The sequence below is a fragment of the Podarcis pityusensis genome (genome assembly GCF_964106645.2).
Source record: "Podarcis pityusensis genome assembly, chromosome: 15".
NCBI classification, from domain to species: Eukaryota; Metazoa; Chordata; class Lepidosauria; order Squamata; family Lacertidae; genus Podarcis; species Podarcis pityusensis.
In genome coordinates, this window is record NC_138040.1 from 29,944,358 (window position 1) to 29,968,798 (window position 24,441).

A 24,441-nucleotide genomic window follows, 5' to 3' on the forward strand; every position below is an offset into this window, starting at 1 on the left:
AAGACTGAGGGTGGGTGACAGTGATCCTTATCCCCAAGACTCACACAGGAATCGAGTGTGTGCAAACCAGACATCCCTTCTCAACCTCCGAAGCCCAGTTTGCAATCTGCGTTCACATTTCTTTCCCATGGTTTCTTCACTCTGGAGCCAGCTCATCCTGCCCCTTGAACCTCCTTCTCCCTTCCCCAATCGAAGAAGACAGTCTGGCTGAATCAAACTTCTCTGGGGAGCCCAGTGTCTGTCGAAAGGCAGAACTGAATGAGACCAAGGGATCCAAACTCCCAGCCTTGGGGGTCGCTGCTGACTCACTCTGCCTTAGCACAAACATGGATTCACACACACGTACGCACATACAGACATGCACACACCTGTCCTTAAACCAGGGAGGATACTGAGCCTTTGCCAGCTGCTGCCTTTGGATGCAAGCCAGGTGATAGGACAGCAGCCCAGAGACTAAGTGAACAAAAGATGTGGAAGGTTGTAAGGGGCTTGCATCTTTGCTGGGGATGCAATGGCTAAAAAGAAGAAGAAGAACCCAAAGGGAAAGAGTATACCATCACTGCAGTTCCTGCGGGAAGTGAGGTTACAGGGAACCAGGCAGAGAGCCTTCTTGGTAGGGGCGCCCACCCTGTGGAACGCCCTCCCATCAGATGTCAATGAAATAAACAACTATCTGACTTTTAGAAGACATCTGAAGGCACGCCTGTTTAGGGAAGTTTTTAATGTTTGAAGTTTTATTCTGTTTTTAGTCCTCTGTTGGGAGCTGCCCAGAGTGGTTTGGGAAACCCTGCCAGATGGGCGGGGTATAAATAAAATAATAATAATAATAATAATAATAATAATAATAATAATAATAATAATACAGTGGTACCTCGGGTTAAGAACTTAAGGTTCTTAACCTGAAACTGTTCTTAACCTGAAGCACCACTTTAGCTAATGGGGCCTCCCGCTGCCGCTGCACAATTTCTGTTCTCATCCTGAAGCAAAGCTCTTAACCTGAGATACTATTTCTGGGTTAGCGGAGTCTGTAACCTGAAGCGTCTGTAACCCAAGGTACCACTGTAATTCTGTGTGCTGTTAATGGCAATTGAGAAGCTTCCAGAGATCAGAAGCCGCTTCCAAAGAAATTCTGCTCCCCAGCAGGACCCAGACCTGGGTGGTTTCCGCGGCCAGGTAATTTGTCTTTCTGCTACTCCTTCCAACTGACATGCTGTTGTCTCTCCTGAGTCAAGGAAAACCATCTCCTCCCCTGTTCCTGATGATGACCTCAAGTGGGTGGGGCTCCCTGATACTGCCTGCCTGTGAAGGCTCTTTAAAGGTCTAAGGCTAGGCAGGCTCCAGGCTCAAAGAGCTAATGGCGCGGTCAGTGTGATGCCTCCCTAGCTGGGTTTCAAGGGCCACTTCTCTGAGCCAGGAGGGAGCTGTCCCAGTGGGAGCCGTCCCAGCACACCTGAAGGGCAACACCTTCCACCTGCCTCCGGGAATCTGGCAGGGAAGGAACACAGAGCTGAGCAGCAGCGCTTCAGGTTGGTCCAGTTTCTTCCCTGGATTCCATCTGTGGTTGCCACACAGCTAACAGGGAGTGAGCCAGGCAGGCAGGCAGGCCTGACGGACGGACGGACTCCCCATTCGGAACAGTTGCCACTCCGTTGGGTTGGCTGGCATCCACAGCCCAAGAGTGAGCAGGAAGGCCACCCTTGGCAGTTCACCATGGGCACTGGGAGGTGGCAGTGACCCAGAGCGCCTGGCAGAGAGAAGAGGCCATGGAAGAGAGACCAGCGAGCCTGGTAAGTCAACAGAGGAGGAGATGCAGGGGCCTTGATGTGGGTCATGGGGTGAGGGGCGGAGACTGATTGAAACAGGGCAACAGGCTGGAGGTGGGGGGAGGTGGACTTGAGCCTTGTCCTGAGAATCCCAGCTGGGCAAAAAGACCTCACTTGTGGGGCTGACAACAGACAAGGCTGCTCTCCCTATCCTGATACTTCCTTGTTTTCCCTTCCTCGCAGCCTCAGCACCACCAGCTGGCATCCTGGGGCAGTTGCTGGTGATAGATCCTGATGTTGAAAACCAGATACCGCCCAGCCCTACTTGTTTTCTTAGCCCAATGTGCAATATTGTTTGCAAGCCCTTCTTCCTAAGACTGAACCTCAGGCTTCCTTCGTTACTAAAGCCCTTTGCTCCTTATAGTATCCTGGGGGAGATGCTGAGCAATCTCCCCATCCCCTACTGCTTTCTGGCAACTTTTCAAACCTGCCAGGCCAGGAGCCAAAACATTCTGGTGTTCTCCTCTGCCTCCTTTTCATGTTTCGTCAACAGCCACTGTTTTCCTTTTCCTGGAGCTGAATAATCAGGATTGCTGCTGTGGGTGGTGGTAAAACCGCAGGACTTCAGGGTAGCTGTCCTGAGGCTGGTGGTGCTTGCAGATGGTTTGGGACAGCTGCAAGGAGAACCCCAAGACAAGATCCTGGTGGAAAGGTTGGCCCCACAGTGTGCCCATTGTGGTGCTTGCATTGGTAGGTGGGCCTCATGGATGGGGGCTTCTTCCCCCTCCCTCCCAATTAGACCAAAGGATGTTGGTGGGGGTCCGTGCCAAATATCTAATTGCCCTCTTTCTGCTGTGACCAGGGGTGCAAGCAATTCACACCTTTTTTAAGGAGGAGGCAAGCGGTTCAGCCTGTGTGTGTGTGTCCATGTCTGCTTATATATATTTAGCCACACAACTCAGCGGAAGCCTCTATACACTGACTTCATGCTGCTCAACACCTTTTAGGATTAGCCCCAAGATCCTAGGCCTGAAAAGCCATCAGAACTTCAAGTATTGATGCACGTAGAGGAAACAGGTCTTTGGAAGCTGTGCTGACAGTCAGAAGGCAGATTCTATCTGGCCCTCTGACAAAAGCTTAGAAATCAGAAAGTTCTGGCTGTACCTCCTTTGTCTTGAGCAGGAACTATTTCCCTTTGGAGAAACAGCCAGTTCCCTGTTCTTCTGTCTCTTCTTTGACATGAGGGCTGCCTTTCCCTATATGTGGCACTGATGACCGAGAAGCCCTCTTGGAGCTTGTCAGGGCCAAACCAAAGCTTGCATTGGGGCCAAAAAGGAGACAGAATGACACAGGAGGTCTGTGGCTGGGTCTCTCGGCCATTTCATTTCCCCTTAAAAGCAGTAATGGGAGGGAGGTCCTGCAAACTGAATTGCAGCAGTGACATGGGAGTGAAACCTTCCCCTCACTCCCATTTCACCACACACAACGCCAGGCTTATAAGCCCCACAGCAGGGCTAGCAGCAGCTTGTGAAAAAGATGATGGCGATCCAGTTAATAAGGTTGTTAGTGAATCAGAGAGAGAGAATTTTCCACCTGGTTGTGACATGATGGCCCAGCAGCATTCCACGGTCCTGGGAGGCATCCCTGCATTTAGAAAAGCGCCAGGTTGGAACTGGGATCATCATTTCTCAGGCACTGCTGGTCACCTGCTCCCTGCACTACCAGAGTTGCTGCAGGGCAGAGGGGTGGAATTGCTGATAGTTTCAGCTGGGGCACATGTTGGAGTCGTTCAGCAGAATCCCTGATCTGGATAACTGAGCTTTCCGCCCCAAGAATGAGTTTCAAAGCTTTGCTACAGAACAGTCTTAAAACTACATAGTTACCTATAAACATTACTAAGAACAGAATACAAAGTAGCACATTGCACTCACTACATTAAACTTTTATATTTCTATTTTTTTAAAAAAATAATTTTTACTAACAGGCCAATCACATCACATTATCACATTGATTCCAAATTATACAGCCAAATTTTAAATTTTGTTGGGGGTACCCATACATCAAGCTCAGCTCGAGTCCAAAACAGCATCACTTATTTTACTGCATTAATTAGACAGTTCTCTCCAGTTTGATCCGGAAAGTCCTTTGTTACTTCTTTTCTCTTCTTGTTGTTATCATAAATTTCCTTTCTTTGCAATCTCTGATGATTTTCACAAGCAGAATAACAGCAGACATTCTATGTGGGTTTTGTACTTTTTCAGAAATCATATCGATCCGGGACAGCCTCTGTACAACGCTTCCATAAACAAAGTTAATCTCCGATCTGTCCTTTATTTTTCTCAGGCTTACCAAATAACAAATGAGTCTGGGGGTTCTGTCAGGTCAAACTTACATTCCAACATTCCTTCTCTTTCACACAATCCTGATTCTCCTCCCCCAGTCCTTCTTCCTCGGTAAACCTGTCATGGCGAGACGCCATTTTTTAACTGCGTCATAAAAATTTTCTTCCTTTCTCATCGTTCTGCCGTCTTTTTTCCTTATACTCCGTCCCACATAGTTCTTAAAGTCCTGCCTGTGATTCATAGAAACGCGACGATCTTGTTTCTATCTGGGGTGAAGGGTTATTAATATCACATCATGCAAAGAAAAAAAGAGTTTTTTCCTCCACCCCCCCTTCGTTCCAAACATACAGTCTCCTTATGGTGATTCATCAGAAGATTTACTTATCCATCCGTCACTCCTGGTCGCAGAGATCCATTAATCAGCAGTCTTATCTTCGAGCTTTACTTGATGTATGTGCTTTCAGCTTCGTTTCCAATCGTGTGTTTCCAATTATAATTCCAGCTGAAGCAACCAGCACGCGCTGATTGGAATCGGCGTCAGGAAGGTCTGACTTCACCGAGGGCCTTTTGCCAAGTGTTTGGCACCCCCATCACTCGTTTCAGGGGGTGCATTGTGAACACCGCTGGCAGGGCAGTTCTCCTCCACATCCTGGAGGAGTCAGGAAGGCTACATACTTCCCATAGTAGCCCCTTAGTACCTCGTATGGGTCAGAGAGATGTTATTGTCGGCCATCTTCCAACGCGCCACCTGGTGGCCCCCTAAACTTTTATATTTCTAACAGCATGTACAAAACAGCCCATAAGCCTCCCGGCCTAGGAAGTCAAATAACAGCAGAGGGCCAATTGGGTGCCACTGCTATAAATACTCCCAGATCTGCTTCCTCTCAGTCTTGGCAACTTGGCCTTGAGTCCTCACCCTGTGTGAGTAGACATTTCTGACTTTGGACTCTTCCAGATGACTTGTACATGGAGCATCTATTTGCCCTGGTTTGTTTGCACAAAGCTAATGCAGTTGTTAGACTACTGTTATATCCACACAATCCATTGAAGCACCCTTACAACACTTTAACAACAATGGCTTCCTTCAAAGAATGCTGGGAACTGTAGTTTGCTAAGGGTGTGGGGTTCATAGATCCACCATTCTTAACAAACTACAATCCCCAGGATTCTCCACAACTGTAAAAGTGATATAAGAATATTTTGAATAGATGGTGTGGATGTGGACTCAGTCTGGTCTTTATTGAGCCTTCCTTCTGTTTTGTTATACAACAGCTAACATTTATCCTGAATTCATCCTAATGTGCTCGCACGGTGTTTCTACATTCAATCACCCCACATTTCCAGTGCTTTTCACTGTCACTTTCCAAACTGCAAAAAGTTCAATGCTTTCTTGAAGTGGATTTTCTGCGCTAGAGCGACAGAGCCCTTTAATTCACTTTAACTGTGCAAACCTAAAGTTCCCAAACACATTTGAATCCCTCATGGAAAAGTGACAGGCCGGAGGCACCCCAGGCTTCTTGCCCAAGAGACTTGCATGCCTTTGCCCACAAGGAAGACAGTAGCAAGCAGATGCAAATAATCAGTCCTTGGCTATTATGGGTGTGTTCCCAAAGCAGAGGTGGGGGCAGCCACTGCCTTTTCAGGGAAGGAAGTGCATGAACTGAAGCACCCAATCCCCCCTCCCTTGGTTGCTCAAACAGATACTAACGATTGACTCAACAAGGTGGCCTCATTGAGGGGGAGCCATCTGCAGTAACTGGATGCAGACACATAGGTCACACCAGAATCGATCAGGTGACTTCTTTGCAAAGATGCCCTGTGTTCCCATCCCTTGAAGAAGCAGCTTAAGAAAACATTTCTGGAGGTCCCTGTGCAGCCTGGACTCCTGGCAAATAGAACAAGGCTGGTCTGGAACATTTTGCATCTTGGGGAAAAATGCCTCACCCCACTGCCTCCCCCTCCTCCAGAACTGTGCCCTACCCCTGCCTCCATGGGGGGCATGCTCACAGCAAAGGAGGCGGCAGTGGGGGCATGGCAGTGTGGTACAGGATTGGAGAAGACTGGCGGGGTTCTCCTTGGGCCCAGATCTGCCTCATGAGGGCCAGATTAAGACCTTTAGAGGCCCTAAGCACTTAAAAGATTTTGGCGCCCCCATATATATCTAATTCAAAATATGAACAACAATAAACCATAAAATTAAATTATAGTTTTTCAAAATGAAACCTGCAGCGAGATGGAAAATAATGTTTATTTTTGTATACTTCCACTTTATTTATATTTGGGGGGGGGGATTTCTCCTACTTTTTCTAATTGCAAAGTCTTTGATCAGATCCTCAAAACCAATCTTACACAACACATCTGCTTCTATACTTAGTAGAGATAAGGAATCCAGCCTGCCTTGTTGCGTAGTCATTCCGTTGGGATTTTTAATATACTTACAAGTGAGAAAATGAATGGACAATTTATGACCATTAATGCTAAAAATCCGGCAATGGAAAATTTATGCGGTGCCCCACCCTTCCCTTGATGCCCTAAGCATGTGCTTATTTTAAAAAGGTAAAGGGACCCCTGACCATTAGGTCCGGTCGTGGCCCACTCTGGGGTTGCGGTGCTCATCTTGCTTTATTGGTCAAGGGAGCCAGCGTATAGCTTCCAGATCATGTGGCCAGCATGACTAAGCCACTTCTGTCGAACCAGAGCAGTGCACGGAAACACCATTTACCTTCCCGCCGGAGCGGTACCTATTTATCTACTTGCACTTTGATGTGCTTTCAAACTGCTAGGTTGGCAGGAACAGGGACCGAGCAACGGGAGTTCACCCTGTCGCGGGGATTCGAACCACCAACCTTCTGATCAGCAAGTCCTAGGCTCTGTGGTTTAACCCACAGCACCACCCGCGTCCCTTGTGCTTATTTTGCTTAATGGTCAATCCAGCCCTGCCCCTCACCTCACTTTGTGGGCAGGCAGGTCCTGCAATGGAGGCATCTCTGCTTTGATGCTTCTATAGCCTTCAAGGTCAGACCTACTAAAAATGGTGGGATTTCTCCAGGGCTACTGATGAACGCTAAGAGCAGAGCATAGGAAGCTATATGTCAGAATTCTATACATTGCCTGGCACTCCAGAATTCCAGGCAGTGGACAATTCTAGCCCCACCTGGAGATGCCAGGGATTGAAGCTGCGACCTTCTCCAACATGAGTGAGGTTTTTTTTAAGGCCTCAGTCATGTTGACCTTTGGCTCCATCAGAGAAATAGCTATGACCCGAGATCCTTTTCAGAACCCTTTATTCAGTCTGAACCCTTTTTACCTGCAGGAAACTCCAACTGTGCATCATGCCAACCTGAATCCCAGCTCTTGTGCCTCATCATCTGTCCTGCCCATCGTGGCCCAACCTCCCCCACCAGAAGAGACCATTCGAGGAGTTGCCTTCAGACCCTACCCTACAGACTCCAGACTGGCTCCTGTGCCCTGCGTGGCTCGCGAGACCTCAAGGGGTAAGATGGAGGGTGGGGTGGGGAGAAGGAAGCCACCTGATGGAAGCCCCTGCTGCTGCTGGATGTATATTGAAGTGGGGGAGTCTGGATGGTATATCCCAGGCAGGACTGGCAGAGCCAAGAACATCTGCACCTTTCAAGGGGCTAATGGAGTAAGGCAAAGTGTTAACTCATCCCTTCCTCTTCTTGACTTCTGAGATTTCAGGGTAACACAACAGAGAAGGAAGAAATGAGCACAGTCAGGGGACAGAAGGAAGCAGGTCTCCCCAAGAATGAGGAACCTAATGGGCCTTCAGAAATTAATACAGAAACAAAGACTGTAAATCCTGTTTTCCTGACAGCGGATGGGTGTAAAGATTTTAAAACAGTGCTAGTCAAGATGAGGTTGTCTTTTTAAAAAAGCTTGCAAAATGTCTTCTCGGAAAACCTTCTTCTGTTGTCCAGGAGAGATGGGTGAAATACACTATATTTTGGGCTCTGCTTGAGCCTTGGACTATTGAATTTCTTGATTAGTTATTGTTGGTAGAAGGAGGGACCCCGTATCTTGGTTGAATATTGTCAAAGGAGTTCTACATTTAAATGTACAAATGATAAGGGAGGAATGGTCCAGACTTTAGCGAAAGGAGACAAATTAATTTAGCCAGATGCTCCTTGCAACTCAGTTTTGCTTGGACATGTGAGTCTGGTTTGCTGTAATAGAGTCTCTCTCCAAAATTTCCTTCTATGGTGCGGACTTAACCATAGGAAAGCTGGATGTTTTAGGGGTATTTCATAATCGTAACCAATCTGGTTCTTTTCTTTCTCCAACCGCAGCCTCCTCCACTCCAACGTTCAAGGCGTCTTGGAGGATGGGCCAGAAGAGGTTGGCCCTCATTGTCTGCATCTTAATCCTCATTGTGCTTCTGGTGGCCCTCATCCTGCTATGTGAGTCCTTCTCCTCTCGTTTGTGGTGGGGAGGAATGTGTCTCTGCTCTTCCTTCATTCCAGGGAATGAACATCCTGCTTGAAGAAGAGGGCAGATCTCATACAATTTATGGAATATTTTTTAAAATATCCCTGAATATAGGTAAAGGTAAAGGGACCCCTGACCATTAGGTCCAGTCGTGGCCGACTCTGGAGTTGCGGTGCTCATCTCGCTTTATTGGCCGAGGGAGGCAGCATACAGCTTCCGGGTCATGTGGCCAGCATGACTAAGCCACTTCTGGCGAACCAGAGCAGTGCACGGAAACACCATTTACCTTCCCGCCGGAGTGGTACCTATTTATCTACTTGCACTTTGACGTGCTTTCAAACTGCTAAGTTGGCAGGAGCAGGGACCAAGCAATGGGAGCTCACCCCGTCGTGGGGATTCAAACTGCGACCTTCTGATTGGCAAGTCCTAGGCTCTGTAGTTTAACCCACGGCGCCACCCACGTCCCTGTCCCTGAATATATTTTCCCTCAAATTCATATTGGGGCAATTCCCTTTTAGGCCAATCAAAATATTACAAAACAGAGTGTGAGCTTTTGAGATCTCCAGACCTGAGGCTAGATGGCAAATGAACTGGGGAGAGAGAAAACTTTTTTGGCTTATGTTGAAGCTATGGAGTCTCCATCTGGCTGCAGTCTTAAAAGAGAGTGGGGGGAGGATGGAGAAGAGATCCAAGTGAGGTTGTTTTAGGTGCTAGGCAGGCATCAGGTTTCACCAGAGAGCCTTGGAAAGAAGAAATACACAGTGGCTGATTTCCCCCATCTCTGGAACTACAAAAACCAGCTGCAGCTACTCATCTCTCTCTGTGTCCTTAGGCAAAACACACAGGGGCCTTGAGAGGTAGAAAAGCATTTTCTTCTCATATTTTTTTATTTTGAGAAATCAGGTTGTTTAGGTTTGCATATATTATTTCCCCTCTAATGTTTATTTTTTTCAGGGTGGGGATGAAATTACAGAATCTTTTCTTTCCAAACCTCTAGTCTACCACCCCAAATTATTTGGACTACAACTCCCCATCAGTCCCAGCTAGCACAGCCATTCTGCCCAGGGATTATGGGAGTTGTAGTCTGAAATATCTGGAGTGTGCCAGATGGGGGAGGTTGTTTTGGCACGTGTTTGTGTGTAGAAGCTTCTGTTTTCTTCTCTCCTGGGGTGCTGCTTGGGTGTGAGAGTAAATAACTAATCGCAGTATGACAAGGAGGGACTGAGCCAGAAACCAATACTTGGCTTAGGGGCCTGTATGTGCTGCTGCAGCATCAGAAGACACACAACAACCCAAACGTCATCTCTCTTTCCTTCTGCTGCAGGACAGGAAACATGACAGATACCCTGGTGGGTGGGTAAATTTGGCCCTTGGAGTTCTTCCATCTGTTTTGAAGAGCCGAGAGTCCTGTGGCTCATGGGAGGGGCCCTGCTGTCCCTTACACCTGTGTGCGTTCTTCTTCCTTGCTCCTCTTTCACGTTCTTAAGACTATGTACCCACCATAGGTTTAAAGTACATGACCTTCCCCAAAGAATTATGGGAACGGTAGTTCGTTAAAGGTTCTGGGCATTGTAGCTCTGTGGGAGTAAACTAAAGTTCACAGGATTCTTTGGGGGAAGTCATGTATGGTGTGTATAAGAGGCTTACCTGTTGCGATTTTAAAATGAGGAAGCAATGCATAGGCAACAAGCAGTTTGAACAGGCAAATAAATGCAAATGACATGGTGTTACCGGGTGCCCCATTTTTCAGGGTTCTGACTCTGCCAAGCCTGTCTTGAGAACTCCCCGCCCAGTTTTAGATGTGACCTGGATTCATGGCTCCTCCCTTCCTTGGAAAATTGGCTGAGAGCCCACATTTCCTCACAAGGACACACTGGCTGGAGCCTTCTTCTCTTTCTCTTCTGTTTTGGAGTCAACAATTGGGAAGGGAGAAGTTGGGGGAGCAGCTGCAGGCCAGGCTCCCTTTCCTTGGCATCCATCCCATCCTCCTTCTGCTGGATGGTCGCAGGAGGGTAGCTCCTAAGGCTGCCCATTTGTTGACCTTCTCAGTAAGCTAGGAATGCTGTGGGAACTGATTATCCATGCTTCAGAGGGTCCCACACTTGTTCTGCGCGCACCCCCCACTGTGTTCTGCTCCCATTCCATACCATGGCATAGCCATCTGTACAGGAAAGGGAGTGGCTGTCACCTGATCAGTGTGACTTTAGCGGTGCCAATTTCTAAAAAGAAAAATCCTTTTTGAAAATTGCACATAAAAGGATTTTTCATTTAAGTGCTATTACAGTGTTGCTGTTTTTTCTAATATAGGTGTTTTGACACTCATTAAAATATGAGATGGCTGTCACTCCTAAAATGGTGCCAATTGGGAAATATTCTTGTAATTAAAAAAAAATCTAAAATGTTTCCATTTGAGCTCTACTGCATGAATCTTTTTTTATATAGGCAAAACAAAAAACAAAAACATTTTAGCATAAGGTCAGGTTCAAAAAATCTGTGCCACAAAACTAGCACTGACCAGGAAAGTAATTGTGAAAGTGATGTGTTGGGCTTGCCTGCCCAGTACATATGTCACAAGGCGGTAAGCACAGTGCGACAGTCAGTGCCATTTTTCTAGAAAAAGATCTGCAGGAACTTGACACGAACGCCTCTCTTGTTCTCTTATAATGGCAAGAGCGCCCACCTGTGAGGTGCCGGAACTGAGTTCCAGTGAGTTCCGGCTGCAAAAAAGAAAGCCCTGGCCGAAGGAGATCCACACTTGTACAGATTATGCTTTTGTTTCCTTCACCTGTATTTTTAAGCAGAATTTTCTGCAAGCTGGTGAACATGGGAGGAGCACAAGGAAAGCATTGGGGGAACTTCCAGTATTGGATGCAGTAAACGCCAGTTGCTGGGAATTAGGAGGGGAAACAGGACTGCTGAGGCTCTCAGATCCCACATGAAGTTGACTGTTGCCATAGACCGCTTGGGCCTTGGGCCTGGTGGCAGCTGCAGGGCTCTTTTCACCTTCCCAATTACCTTTTGATGATTGTATCAGGCAGGTGCCCTGTTTTGTTTTTTAAAAATGAACTGAGTGTGGTCAGCGTCTAATATAGAAGCACTTTTGGTGTCATTTAGTTTATGAGGGATCGTCATGCTCACTTTGACCACATGCTCTGTGTGTGGGAGGAGAGTGTCCTCGTTATACTCTGGAGGTCACGAGGATCACGAAGCCCTGACAAGGGAGGCGGTGTTTTCTGAAGGCTTGGAATTCCCTTCAGGGCATAACAGCTTCCCTCTGCTGGTTGCTGGAGCTTTCCTGACACCTGGTGGACAAGCCGTGGCAAAGAACACGGGAGCGTAAACACAGATAAACTTCGAAGCCGAGACAATCTGTCAACGCAGCTCAGCTCAGAGAAAAGAGGGTGAGATTCATGAATCCCTCTCCCTCTTTCTCTGCCCCTCGCAGTCTTGTTCTGGCGCTCTGGCACAGGCATCGTCTACAAGGAGCCGGCCGAGAACTGCGACAGCCACGCGGTGCGCTGCGATGGGGTCGCCGACTGCTCTCAGCGGAGCGACGAGCTGGACTGCGGTAATGCCTTCCCCGGGGGTGCGGAGGGAGAATTGTGCGGTGGGGCGACCTGCGGAGCTGGGGCCGGGCAAGGGCTCGCCGGGCCGGGAAGGGGGCCTCGGCCGGGTCGCCTGCTTACTCCGGCGAGCGACGGGCTTGAAGCGCTGCTATTGCCGGGCTGAGTCTTCTTCCTCCTCCTCTTCTTCCTCGTGGTCCTCACTGGCTCCTCCTCTCCGGCTCTGCAGTGCGCTTCGCCGGGAACGAGTCCTTTCTCCAGGTCTACTCGGGGCCCCAGAAGCGGTGGCTGCCCGTGTGCAGCAAAGACTGGACGGAGGATTTATCCAGGAAGACCTGCCGGCAGCTCGGATTCATCAAGTAAGTCCTGGGTGGGGGCAGCAGGCAGGCGGGAGCGGAGAGAGACAAAAAGGCAACCCTACTCCTCCTCCTGGGGCAGTTTCCCAAGCATCTGCCGCCAGGCGCCTCCTCGCTGCCACCCCACAGGGAGGGTGTGTGGCTTACCTGCTTCTTCCAGCAAAAAAGGAGGAGATAAAAGGGTCACTGCCTTATGAGGAACGGTTGAAGGAGCTGGGTATGTTTAGCCTGGAAAAGGGGAGCAAGCTTTTCTTGTCCTGCTCTGGAAGGTAGGACTGGAACCAATGGCTTCAAGTTGCAAGAAAGCAGATTCCGACTAAACATATGGAAAAACTTTCTGACAGTAAGAACTGTTTGACAGTGGAACAGTCCGGAGCTGGTGGAGTCTCCTTCCTTGGAGGTTTTTAAGCATAGGCTGGATGACCATGGATGTTTAGTTGAGATTCCTGCATTGCAGGGGGTTGGACTAGTTGACCCTTAGGGGTCCCTTCCATCTCTACAGTTCTATGTGGGGCGCCCCCTCCCCCTGCCTCCTACCGCAGTGGAAGTCCAGGTGGGGGTGACATCCCTCTGCTGCCTTCAGGGGCAGCCCCCTCTAGACACCCCCTCCACCTTCCATCTCATCCACATGTGCCCCCTCCACTGCCTCTGTCTAGTACAAATACATGCTGGGGCTGCCCCAAGATAGGCCTTGCGCCCCAAAGGTTGGCTCTCGCATCCTGACCACGGCCTCCTTTGTCTCCCCAGTGCCTCCCTAACAGATTATGCCCCTCTCTCGTGGTCTGGGAACAGCTTCACAGCCGGAGAATTGAACAGCACAATCCAGCAGAGCCTCAGCAGGTAAGGGAGCAAAGAGTGGTCTTTGGAAAGGGGAGAGGACAGCCCTTCCCTCCTATCGGTGAGATTCTGAGACAAGGTAGCAACCCCTTGCTAAGATTGGTTGGCTGTTATTGATTGCCCCTTTGTAGACTGGCAGTGGGGTTGCACTGGCCCCTCTCCAATCCTGGGACCTGCCAGGGTCAGCCCAGGAGATTTTCATACCTTAGGCAAAGGTCTAGATGGTGCAACTCTCACCTCCCCATTTCTGATACAGAAACCAACCAAACTGGCTGTTGAATCTTCTTTCAACATGGCTGGAGAAGAGGCCATGCCCTCCACTGCACCTGAGGGCAGGAAGTGAGTTTAGGGGATGCAGAACTGACTGTGTGGTGCACATGGCTCTTTCTCCACCAGCTCATTGCCGCTTGAGGCAGCTGTGTCCCCATACCAAATGATAGGACTGGCTCTGCTACTGATGTAAACAAACTGTGACAGATCCCAGGGACTATTTCTAGAAGCTTGCAGTAGGGGGCATGGTTTGACTAAAATTTGGGTGAGTTAGGGGATGGGGCTTGTAGATTTCATTAAATGCACCTACACCCCCCTCCCACATAATACAAGCATTGCATGGGAGGGAGGCAGAGGGATTACTAGAATGAGTACGATTCCAGCTTCTTCCCTCTCTTGCTTGCCTACCCAGAATGCCAAGGGCTGCACCCTTCCATTGCCACAAATCCACCCCAAATCCAGGTATTCTTAGATCTTCCTGCCATATAGCAACTCATCATGCAATGCTGGATGGGCCTCCTCCTGTAGGGAAGTTCAGCAACTATAGTTCAGGGTGGCCCAACTGGGTTCAACTTCAACATGGAACCCACAGACCATACACTGCCCAAGCAAGGCACCAGACTTTGGGAAGGAGGTGCGGGGCTCTGGCAGGGTGCCCTCCCACATGGGCGTAGGCAGGTTTCATGTTGGGGGGCCCCCAGAACCTCAGTTAGTTAACAAAGTTTATTTATTTACTTGATTTAGGGGGGCAGCTGCCCCCCCCAGCTACACCTATGTCCTTCCACTTCCTTCCCAAAGCTAGGGAAGTGTTAACTAGCCTTTAAGAAGGAGTTTGGAGGACTCTAGGACCCTGTCAGAGCTCTCACCCTTCCTTTACAAAGTCCAGTGACTCACCTAACTGGCTTTGGGAAGACAGTGCAAGGGCTGTGTGTGTGTGTGTGTGTGTGTGTGTGTGTGTGTGTGAAATGTTGCAGAGGGTGCCAAAAAAGTCCTTGAGGGCCACATATTGGATCACCCTGCTCTAGTGGAAAGAATCAAGGAATGACACCCCACCGCTTGCCGCTGTCCAAGACCCTGGGCAGCTGCTTGGCCAGGTGGATGAATGGACTGATCTGGTCAAGGACACCTTCCTGTGTGTTGGTTCCAGACTTCCCATAATGCTTAACCATCAACAGAAGTTCAATTCTTCATTACTAACTTAAGCCCCATGATCTTCTGTGGGTCTATTCTACATGTGCCTGGAATCTGAATCTAACTCTAAATTACATGATTTCTGTGTGGTTATCGTATATAGTCTTGTGTAACTTTTGAAAATTGTTTAAATGTGTGTGTGTGTTTGTGTACAGAAAGAGCCCCCAGATTTGTGTCTCTCTCAGGCCAGATTACAAAGATGTTGTTAGCTGAAGCTGTGAATTTCACAGGAGATCAGTTTACCATGTGCTTCCTGACAATGGTGCCATCTGCTATGCAAAATTATTCAAGGCATTACTTCCCTTTAAAGAACAAAATCTTTAACATCAAAGGAGCTGTGAGAGATGAGACTTTTCACACCTTAAAATGTGTGAGTTCCAGAACATAAATTAACAATTATTGCTTAACTGAGTGTTTTGTTGACCACCATCCCAAGACTGGGGAGGCAATTTGTTGGCTAGAGTTTGCCCTTCTGAACTGCAATGAGGAAATGGCCACTACGGGCTCACCTGATACATATTGGAGCATGTGAGATCGCCATCCCACAACTCTTTTAAATGTGTTTTATTTAGCTAAGAACTAGAAATGGCAAAAGAACTCCAGCTAAGTCTGCCAGGTTTATTATATGTTGACTGGGGCCCCTTAACCCTCCAAAAGTCTGGTTTAAGAGAGTCCATAGAACCATGAAAAATGCTGAACTTTGAGAAGCGAGGTGGCTCAAATCCTCCCTTAGCCAAGGAGGCCTTGAAAAAGCCACTGTCTCTTACATTAATCTGCTGGGAGGATAACACAAAGTTGGGGAAACTCACCTGATGGATGTGGCACTCCTTTCTCCCCCTTGGCATTGGCCTTTGCCTGGGCACTGTTTGGATCATTGATTCCCTGGACTGTCTAGCACAGGGATGGAGATCCCTTTCCATGCCTGTTCCAGCCAAGCCTGCTTATTCTTGGCACACAGGTGTTCAGAAAGCCCATTTGTGGTTCAGGAGGGATGTGGTCCTTCCTGGCACCTCCATGTGTAAGTTAAGTGGCTAGCTGGTTCTTGGAGACATGATCCTACCCCAGCTCAATTCTCTTGGCCAGGGAGTCCCATTGTGTTGACACTGCAGCCTGCTGGACCCATCCTCTGAAACCTAACAGTCTGTTTTAATCTCTCCTAAAGGTCCCTATGTGGCACTGGAAAGTATGTTTCCCTCCGATGCACAAGTAAGGAGACTTTGCTGTTATATAGGTGGAAGGTGGGTGGGTAGGTGGGGAGGGTTCCCTTCTGAATCTCATGTTATTTCCATTGCTATACCCAAGAGACTGAGCTGTGAGCTACCCTGAAGCAATCCCTGCCTGACCATACATTGCCCAGTTCCTTCATTATGCAGAAGCACCATGGGCCCAGCTCAGCAGAGAGGTGTGAGTGAGAAATAGGAGCCTCCAGTGGTGGGTGGTCTATTAGGGCAAATGGGGCATTGCCCCACTCACCTCGGTCACCCTCACCACCTACCTATGTACCTGTCTTCCCATATGCAGCCCAGAGGGTGGGCCTCCTCCTTGGTCTCCGTGTTGCTATTGTGAAACTCATCTGGGAGGGGGATGGAGACAAAACTAGCATCCATTGCTCTGCCTCTCTGCCTGCCATTGTCTCCTGTTTCTACTGCTTCCCAGTCCCAGGAAAGTGCCTGAGTGGGCCAAGAGAAGGAAGTGGCACATCACTAGAGAGAGAGGGCAGGAAGGGAAGAGTTAAAGGAAGCCTTGGGTGATGCAAAGGAACTGTGCAATGCCAGATCTCACCATGGTATATTTTGGGCACAAGAGTTCTCTGCTTGCCCTTCCAGCACCCTTGGTCCCTTCCAATGCTACAATTCTATGAATCCTGGATTTCTTCTCTCCCTGTAGACTGCGGGCAAACAATGTCTGGCCGCATTATTGAAGGCAACGAAACAACAATCAATAAGTGGCCTTGGCAAGTGAGCCTGCACTATGGGTCGATTCACATCTGTGGAGGGACCATCATCGATCCTCAGTGGGTCCTCACAGCAGCTCACTGCTTCTTCATGTAAGTGGCATCCCTGGCCTAAACTTGTAAGGTGGGGGCTGAGTTGGAGGGTTGGAACTGCAGGGGGAAATTGACCTTCTGGGTTTCCACTGTGGCTACATGTAGTTCTGAGGGATATCATGGCAGGCTGGAGAATGAGATCCAATGAATCCAGGAGGTCCAACAGGAAGGAAGTCAGTGGACCATCTGCTCTGACATCCCATCCCTGATACCTACTCCACCTGTTATTGCAAGGCAGGAGATGCCATGGCCACATCCCTGGACAGGTCACCCCACTCCACTCTCTTCCTCATCCCCCCCCCCAGTTTGCTTGCAGCTTCCTCCCAACTGCAACTGCCCCACCAGCCCCTGCCCTGTCCTTTTTGCCCCCTGCCTCCCCTCCATGCCTCTCTTTCTGATAAAGTAGCTGCATCACCTGGCACCCAGTCCTGAACCAAAGCACGTTCTCCCTCTCACATGCACCCCTGTCACACTTAACTCATGTTCTGAGCACACGTTCCTGCTGCGGAAGATGGCTCTGGACCAAAGCAGAAGCGACTCTACCCTAACCTGTGTGGCATTTCATCCTTTGGGCCTCTAAGGAATAGTGTGAAGATCCTGGACCAGTGGAAGGTGTATGCTGGGGCCTCCAACCTCAAGCAGCTGCCTACTGCGGGCATCCCTGTTTCACACATCATCATCAATGCCAAATATGATGATGATCATGATGACTTTGACATTGCACTGCTGAAGCTCTCGAAGCCTCTGACCTTATCAGGTAAAGCTCCCTGACTTTATGCTGCCACATCTCACCTTCCCCCCTGCTTTCCTGGTGCTGAGGTCCCTTGGTGAAACAAGCCCACAGCCTCCCCCTCAAGGGGAAACTAATCTCTTTCTCCTCTCTCTGCTTCAGCCAATGTCCGCCCAGCCTGCCTCCCCACATTTGATCAGAAGTTCCTGCCTGGGAGGACCTGCTACATCACAGGCTATGGCAAGACAAACGAGAATGAAGGTAAATTGGGGTGGGGGTTCTTCATCTGATGGGTTGTAGAGCTGCAGCTTGAGGGGTGCAGAGGACCCCAAGCCAGTTGCCGAGCAAACTCCAACAGGAGGTGCTGGTGTGCCCAGGAGAGCTCCTCCGTCTCATCGTGGCCTGCTTATTTCAGAAAATACATCGCCAAAGCTGCGGGAGGCAGAGGTGAAGATAATTGACTACAGACTCTGCAACAGCCAGAATGTCTATGACCACTACCTGACCCCACGGATGATGTGTGCTGGGTACTTGAAAGGGGGAAGAGATGCTTGCCAGGTGAGAATGGTATTTTGCTGAAAGAAGGCAAGGGGGTGTGGTTTCAAGAGTACCCATGGGCCCTCAGGTTGGTCATCCCCCATCCTCTTCTCACTGGTGCCAGGAGCCAAGTGCCAAATGCCCAGGGGCTGAGGTGGGTGCACTGGAGTGCTTTGACCAGAGCTGTCAAGCGTGGAGAGTTCCCCTCTTCCTTCAGTAGCTTCACAGATAAGAATTAACAAGCAGTTGATAGGTTTATAGTCCCTTTATTACAGCATCATGTTGCAAGCACAAACACACAACTCTCCACAAGGAGATCAGTTGCCTACTTTGAATCCTACTCCCACAGCAAGGAGTGCACCAATGGGAAGTTCCTCCCTTTGTTCCCTATGCAGACCTTCAAGTCCGTGGGGAGGAAGGGTCCTCCACACTCTCAATTGATGTGTCTCCCAGCTGCTCCCTCCCTTTTGGATCTCTTGTCATTATCTCATGCTGGGTAACTCCTCCCTAAGCTGTTTTGCTTCTGTATCTGTGTCTGCCTCCCTCTCTGCTTCTGAAAATGCTGGAGGCAGGGGGGCGGGGCGAATACTCCCCCTCCGCTTCTGTGAGGAGTTAATCTGCCTACGACTGCATTCCCCAATCTTCAGATCCAGACCATTCCCTGACATGAGGTGTCCCTAAGAGGCTGTGCTTTCTGGGGATGGAGGGCTCAATAAATTACAAGTCCTGTCCAGTTCTTTAAAACGTTGAGACAGGTGATCTGCCTGCTGTGTTGCCATGAGAAGAGGTTATGCCCAGGGCACATATCCTGTCATAAATTCTAGGCCTGCAGTGGAAAGTCCTCCTTTGTGGTGCCTTCATGGGCCTTGCTCACAAGCCACTGTGGCCGACAACTTTTGGGAGACCCAAATGTCAGGTGGCTTCTGCTCCACCCTTCTCCAGCCTCTGGTTCCATCTTGCCCCACTGACCTTCTCTCTCTGCCCCAGGGTGACAGTGGAGGCCCCCTGGTCTGTAATGACAGCTCTCGTTGGTACTTGGCTGGCATCACCAGTTGGGGGACTGGCTGTGGCCAGAAGAACAAGCCTGGTGTCTACACGAAGGTCACAAAGCTGCTTAGCTGGATTTACAGCAAAATGGAGGTAAGGGAGAATGTGAGGAGCCTGCTGGGGGCCGGCTGACTTCTTTCAACTTAGGAGACTGGCAGGCAGACTACAGGTGGAGAGGTGCTGGAAATGGTTGCAAAATGTTTCTTCAATGCTCTGCTAAAAGATCAAAGGTTTGTCCAGCAACTCCTGAGCCAGCGAACATGCCTCTTAGTGGGAGGGAAGCACGTCCTTGATTCATTGCAACTTCTAGGTCATATTATGGGGACAGGTCTGAAATAGCTAGTGCCAAAGCCATTCTTCACCCACCTTCTGTCCTACAAAGGTGGACAGACATGGGTGTAGTCAGGATGTTTTTTAGAGGGAGGTGGGCATTATGTTGGGGGAGAGAACTAAGTTATTGGCAACACAATTGGTCAGTTAGCTAAGTATTTTTAATTGATTTAATTAATTTTTAATAATATTTAATTGATTTAGCGTGGGGCAGCTGCTCCCCTGCCCCCCTGGCTATGCCCATGTGGACAGAAACTTATATTTGCAACTGAATGCATCTCCTTTTCATTGCCCTGAGGAAGATGCCCTGGGGAGTTCAAAAGTGTGGGAATGTTGCGGATAGTAGGAAAGGACATATTGATTAAATATTATCCTTTCTTACTCGTGCTAGTGAGTCAGTAGCAGAGTACATTCCCCAGTATGTTGCAGGAAGCTAGTTAGTAGATTCATTTGAATCTCTTTACTTAAGCAATCTAATCTGACTTGTCCAGATTGGGTTTGTTCCTGGTAAATACCCTTTGTTACCTCTTAAAAAGAATAAAGACACAACAGTCTTTTCTTAAAAGTAACAAGAAGTTTACTTACATTCAGTTAACAGTATGATCCTGAAGACTGGCTTTAGCTTGTAGTTACAGAACAGTGTTTGAGTTCAGCCCCTATGGGAATGAGCCCATGTGCTGCTGGCTGAGAGCCAGCACACAGCAAAAGCTCAAGATGGAATAAAATGAAGAAGAAAGAGGAAGGTGGCTGCGTGACCAGCCCTTTTATGGGGTCTCTAAGGGTCATGCCCATCTACCTGGTCACATGCAGGGGGAGGATGCTCCAGACCAGGTTTGACAAGAAGTCCTCCTGGCTGGAGCAACATCCCCCTGTGTGTCCACTCTGGGCAAACAGGAAGTGTTGTACGGTGGTACCTCTGGATGCGAACGGGATCCGTTCCGGAGCCCCGTTCGCATCCTGAAGCGAACGCAACCTGCGTCTCCGTGTCTCCGTGTCTGCATGTCTGTGTGTGCACGGGTCACAATTTGCCACTTCCACGCATACGCGTGATGTCGTTTTGAGCATCTGCGCATGTGCGAGCAGCGAAACCTGGAAGTAACGCGTTCCGTTACTTCCAGGTCACCGCGGAGCGCAACCCGAAAACGCTCAATCCGAAGCTACTTCAACCCGAGGTATCACTTTACTTGACTACTTATGTTAGATCTCATAAAAGCTTGCACATTCCAGAGTAGCCGAAGTTCAGTCTGGCAACAGGTGCCCCTTTCTCACTTTTCCCCAGCTGTAGGGAAAAAGCAGCTGCTTTCCATGGGCTCATTTCATTCCTTCCTTCCTTCCATTCCAGAGCCAGAGCCAGACTGACTGAGAAAAGAAGGGCTTCTTCTGCCCCCAGCACCACATCTGTTTTCCCAGGGAAAGGTCCTCAAGGAGGCTGGGGTGGCCAGGTGCATTTTCCTGCTCATGGGCCATCAGGATGACTGTGTGGCAAAGGACAACCTTTTCCTCTCCCCTCTTCTGGTACTTCTGGGCTGCTGCTGCTGCTGCTGCTGCTGATGTTGCTGTCAGTGCCTCCTGGACTCTGGCTTGTGCCTCTGGGGGCTGATACGACTGATGCTGGGCCTGGAATGGAGCATCTGGGAGGAGTGTGGAGTGTGATTATGTCCTCCCCAGAGAATCAGCTGCGCTCAAGCTCTGGAACTGCTCTTGGGATCAGGTTGCATTGGCCAAAAGGGAACAGACCACTTCTCAGTGTTTAAGGTCGCCTGTTTGTACCGTTTGGACCAGGAATGGATTGGATAGGTCCTTGCACTTGGAAACGGGGCAGAAGAGGAGCCCTTGTAGCATCCTTGGCTGCTGCATCTCTGCCTCCTTTGCATTTTAGAATCACTCTGGCTACACCACAAGACCTTGGAAGCTAGACCCACTTACCCACTAAGCCTCCCTCACTGGGAAGTCCTCAGGGCACTGCTAAGAAATGCTTCAGCCTTAGGTATATCCATGCCACTCACCCACTCTGGGGAACTGTGCCCCACCGGTGATCCTATGTGGGGAGAGTGGCAAGCTGCAGAAGGGTGCCTCTCAGTCCCCAAACTGTGGCACTCTGCCGTGGGAACAAGCCTCTTCTTTGCCCTTCTCCAGCCTGTTAAACAACACACCCTTGTAGGAGGACCTGCCTCCTTTGCTCTGGCACAATGGCTTCCTATGGGGCATTCCCATTTGCAATGTCAAGTGAGATGCAGGCCATTGGTCTACCTGGCTCTGTACTGTCTGCTTGACTGGCAGTAGTAATAGCCCCACCTCCTGAAGCTTCAGGTATGGCATCTTCTTAGCCAGGCACCCTGGAACTTCCACCTACTGCATGTGAAGCAGGTGCTCTACCACTGAGTTATGACCTCTCCCTTTGAGGTAGACCATGGTAGCAAGGCTGCTTTCCTATAGTGCAGAGAACTTCTTATCTGTGTCTGCTGCCAGTAGCCAAGGGCCCAGCCACCATTTGCCTACTGTACCATTTGCCTACTGGCAAAGGCAGCTATTTTGCCACATCAGTGTCAAAGTTCTTCAAACAGAAATGCACATAATTGGTGTGTGGCAATAATAAGTTTGCTAACAGGAGATGCAGTGGCATAGCGTGGAGGGGGCACAGGAGTGGTCGCCCTGGGCACAAAATTGTTAGGGTGTGCTTTCATCACTGGACTCTGTTGACAATGTCTTCTCTATGCAAACCAGGAATGACCTCTCCAGACAACAAAACAGCTCTTCTTATCTCTGCAACTAAGATCTCTTGTGTGATGTCAACTGCCATTAGGCAGTTGAATGTGCATGTGTACTCCATCTTTTCCCCTCCCATCCCTCTTGTGGCCCTGGGCACTAGCAACCCACTCTATGCCACTGAGGAGGTGTGAAGAGGAGTCAGCCTTAGTACTGTGCCTACCCCAAAGAACTGGGGCTGTTAGGGGGCTCCTCATGCAGCAACATGCTCTTTAAAGACCACACCCCATGCCACAAATGCCTCTAATGTTTATACACATTTCAACATTAGCCTGATAGTAACTGTTGGGCAATTATTTCTCCTGAAATCGCATTTCTGTAGCTCCTGGGTTTAGACTTTTTCCTGGTGTTGGAGGGAGCGCCACTTCTCCTGATCTTAGGGCACAGGATGATGTACAGGGTGACCTTCTTGCTCATCAAATCCAGAACCCGGGTACTTCCCAGATGCATCTGGGTGCTCACAAGCAGAGCTTGATGATTAGCTCCCTGCATCTGGTACTAGGAGGTAACTTCCTCTCACTACAAAGGCTCAACCTAGCTGTTCAGGGAAACAGACCTCTCTCCTCCACAGTGTTGCCTGATCCTCATTTAAAGCCACCCAAGCTGGTGGTTTTTGCCACTTCTTGTGAAAATGAATTATATTATTTAATTATGTGTTGTTTGAGGAAATACTTTCTTTTGCCTGTCTTCTCAGTCAATTACACTGGATAAACCAGAGTTCTGGGCTTTGCATTTGAAAAATGCTCTCCTGGTCAGTTTACACTTCATCCTATAGATGGGCAGTCCCTTAAGGAGTGGTGTCTTTCCTGCAAGCAGCTTCCTCTCCAAGAGACTGCATCCCCCCCCCACTCCCCACAGAAGCCAAACAATTACTGGGTTAGGCTCCTAAAAGACCATTCTCCAGCAGTGCAAGGTCAGCAGGATTCCTAGGGCTTAGAAGCCATTGGGCATCTGTCTGGCAAACCTTGGAGCCACCTGTTTTGTTAAAGGAAGAAGAGGGAAAGGCACTGAATGTCCCCAAGGAAGGGAAGGCAAGTAGGGTGTGCAGGAAGAGGGAACACCCTCCTGGTATTCTTGGACTCCAACTCCCATCAGCCTGGCAGGCAGCCCAATGGTCAGGGAGGAGCAACAGCAGGTTCACCGCCCCTCTGCTAGAGGTAGTGTGTGGCTGTGTGTGATGTTGATGCACCTTGGTCTTGAATGCAAATCTCGAAAGAGCCTGGTCAGGAACAGGGAAGCCAATCAGCTCGGCATTTCCCAGCTGATGCAGCAGCAGTTGTACTAGCCCCCAAAGGGCCCAGGTATTTTCCACATTGGTACGCATTGCTTCAATATTGGGCTGCCAGAGCTCAGCACCTGCTGCTCCTGCTGGGTCCCTGGAAAGCTGCTACAGCTGGATAACAGGGAGTGGACAAGGCAGGGCCTCCTGTTCTTCTTCTTGCTCCAGTGACCAGGAGGAGGAGGCTTCCATCCAGACAGGCAGCCCCTTAGATGGCTAATGGTGGTGTGCTGGGCAGCCAAACCAAGCCAACTGCTTGCTCCTTGGGGAAGAAGTGGAGAATCGCATTGTCTTCTGTCCCCGACGGAAAACTAGGCTGCCTTGCTGGAGACGTGTAAAACCAGGCTGCGCTGCTGGAAACTCTTCTCCCCGCCTCGAGAGCTGACCAGATTTCCCGACGGTTAGAGGCACGCAATGGCAAGTCGCCTCTTGATGCTGCTGGCCCGCTGTAGCCCCCCAGTCAGGACGAGGGAGGGAGCAAGGCAGGGTCCGCGCGGCAAGGCTTCTGGTGCTCGACGTAAGCTCGCTGGACCGGCGGTACTCTCATGAAACGTCGAGGTCCGGGGTGGGGTGGGAGACACAGCGGGAGAGCCGTTTCCAGAGCAGTGTGGGACAACCAAAGTCCTCCCTAGGCTGGCCGTAGTTGCGATCGCGGTGAAGGCGCCGCTGAGCATGGGCAGAGCGCTTTGCCTTCCTCCTAAGCACCGCCAAGCAGCTGGCATGGCGTCGAGGGTTTGCTTGAGCTTCGTTGAGACCGCGGCAGGCAGGCGGTGCAGTCGCTGGCCTCTCCGAAACGGAGACTGGCGGTCTCGGGGCTGCGTCCAGAAACACGCTCTGACATCAGTGCAGGTGGCGGAGAGACCACCCCCCAGCTCGCCCCTGCTCGCTCGCTCTCCCTCCCTCCCTCCGTCTGTCTGCCAGCGCCGCCTCCCCGGCT

General features: G+C 49.8%; 1 protein-coding gene across 1 annotated transcript; it reads left to right on the forward strand.

Annotated features, from left to right (window-relative positions):
- The first annotated feature begins 1,298 nt into the window (after window positions 1-1,298).
- On the forward strand, window positions 1,299-22,879 carry TMPRSS13 (transmembrane serine protease 13). The gene is made up of 13 exons (XM_080983915.1): window positions 1,299-1,787; window positions 7,419-7,599; window positions 8,413-8,523; window positions 11,997-12,119; window positions 12,344-12,473; window positions 13,218-13,310; window positions 15,931-15,974; window positions 16,656-16,815; window positions 17,397-17,572; window positions 17,708-17,806; window positions 17,961-18,103; window positions 19,070-19,222; window positions 20,802-22,879. The coding sequence occupies exons 1-13, from the start codon at window positions 1,764-1,766 to the stop codon at window positions 20,820-20,822; spliced, it is 1,458 nt and encodes a 485-aa protein (XP_080840041.1). The 5' UTR covers window positions 1,299-1,763; the 3' UTR covers window positions 20,823-22,879.
- The last annotated feature ends 1,562 nt before the right edge of the window (window positions 22,880-24,441 follow it).

What these genes read in the sequence shown, in the direction of transcription:
- TMPRSS13 (XM_080983915.1), top strand. Translation starts at nt 1,764, where the DNA reads ATGGAAGAGAGACCAGCGAGCCTG. An exon ending in AAGAGAGACCAGCGAGCCTG is followed by an intron (nt 1,788 to 7,418) that starts GTAAGTCAACAG and finishes TTTTACCTGCAG; the next exon opens with GAAACTCCAACTGTGCATCA. An exon ending in CAAGACAAACGAGAATGAAG is followed by an intron (nt 17,807 to 17,960) that starts GTAAATTGGGGT and finishes TGCTTATTTCAG; the next exon opens with AAAATACATCGCCAAAGCTG.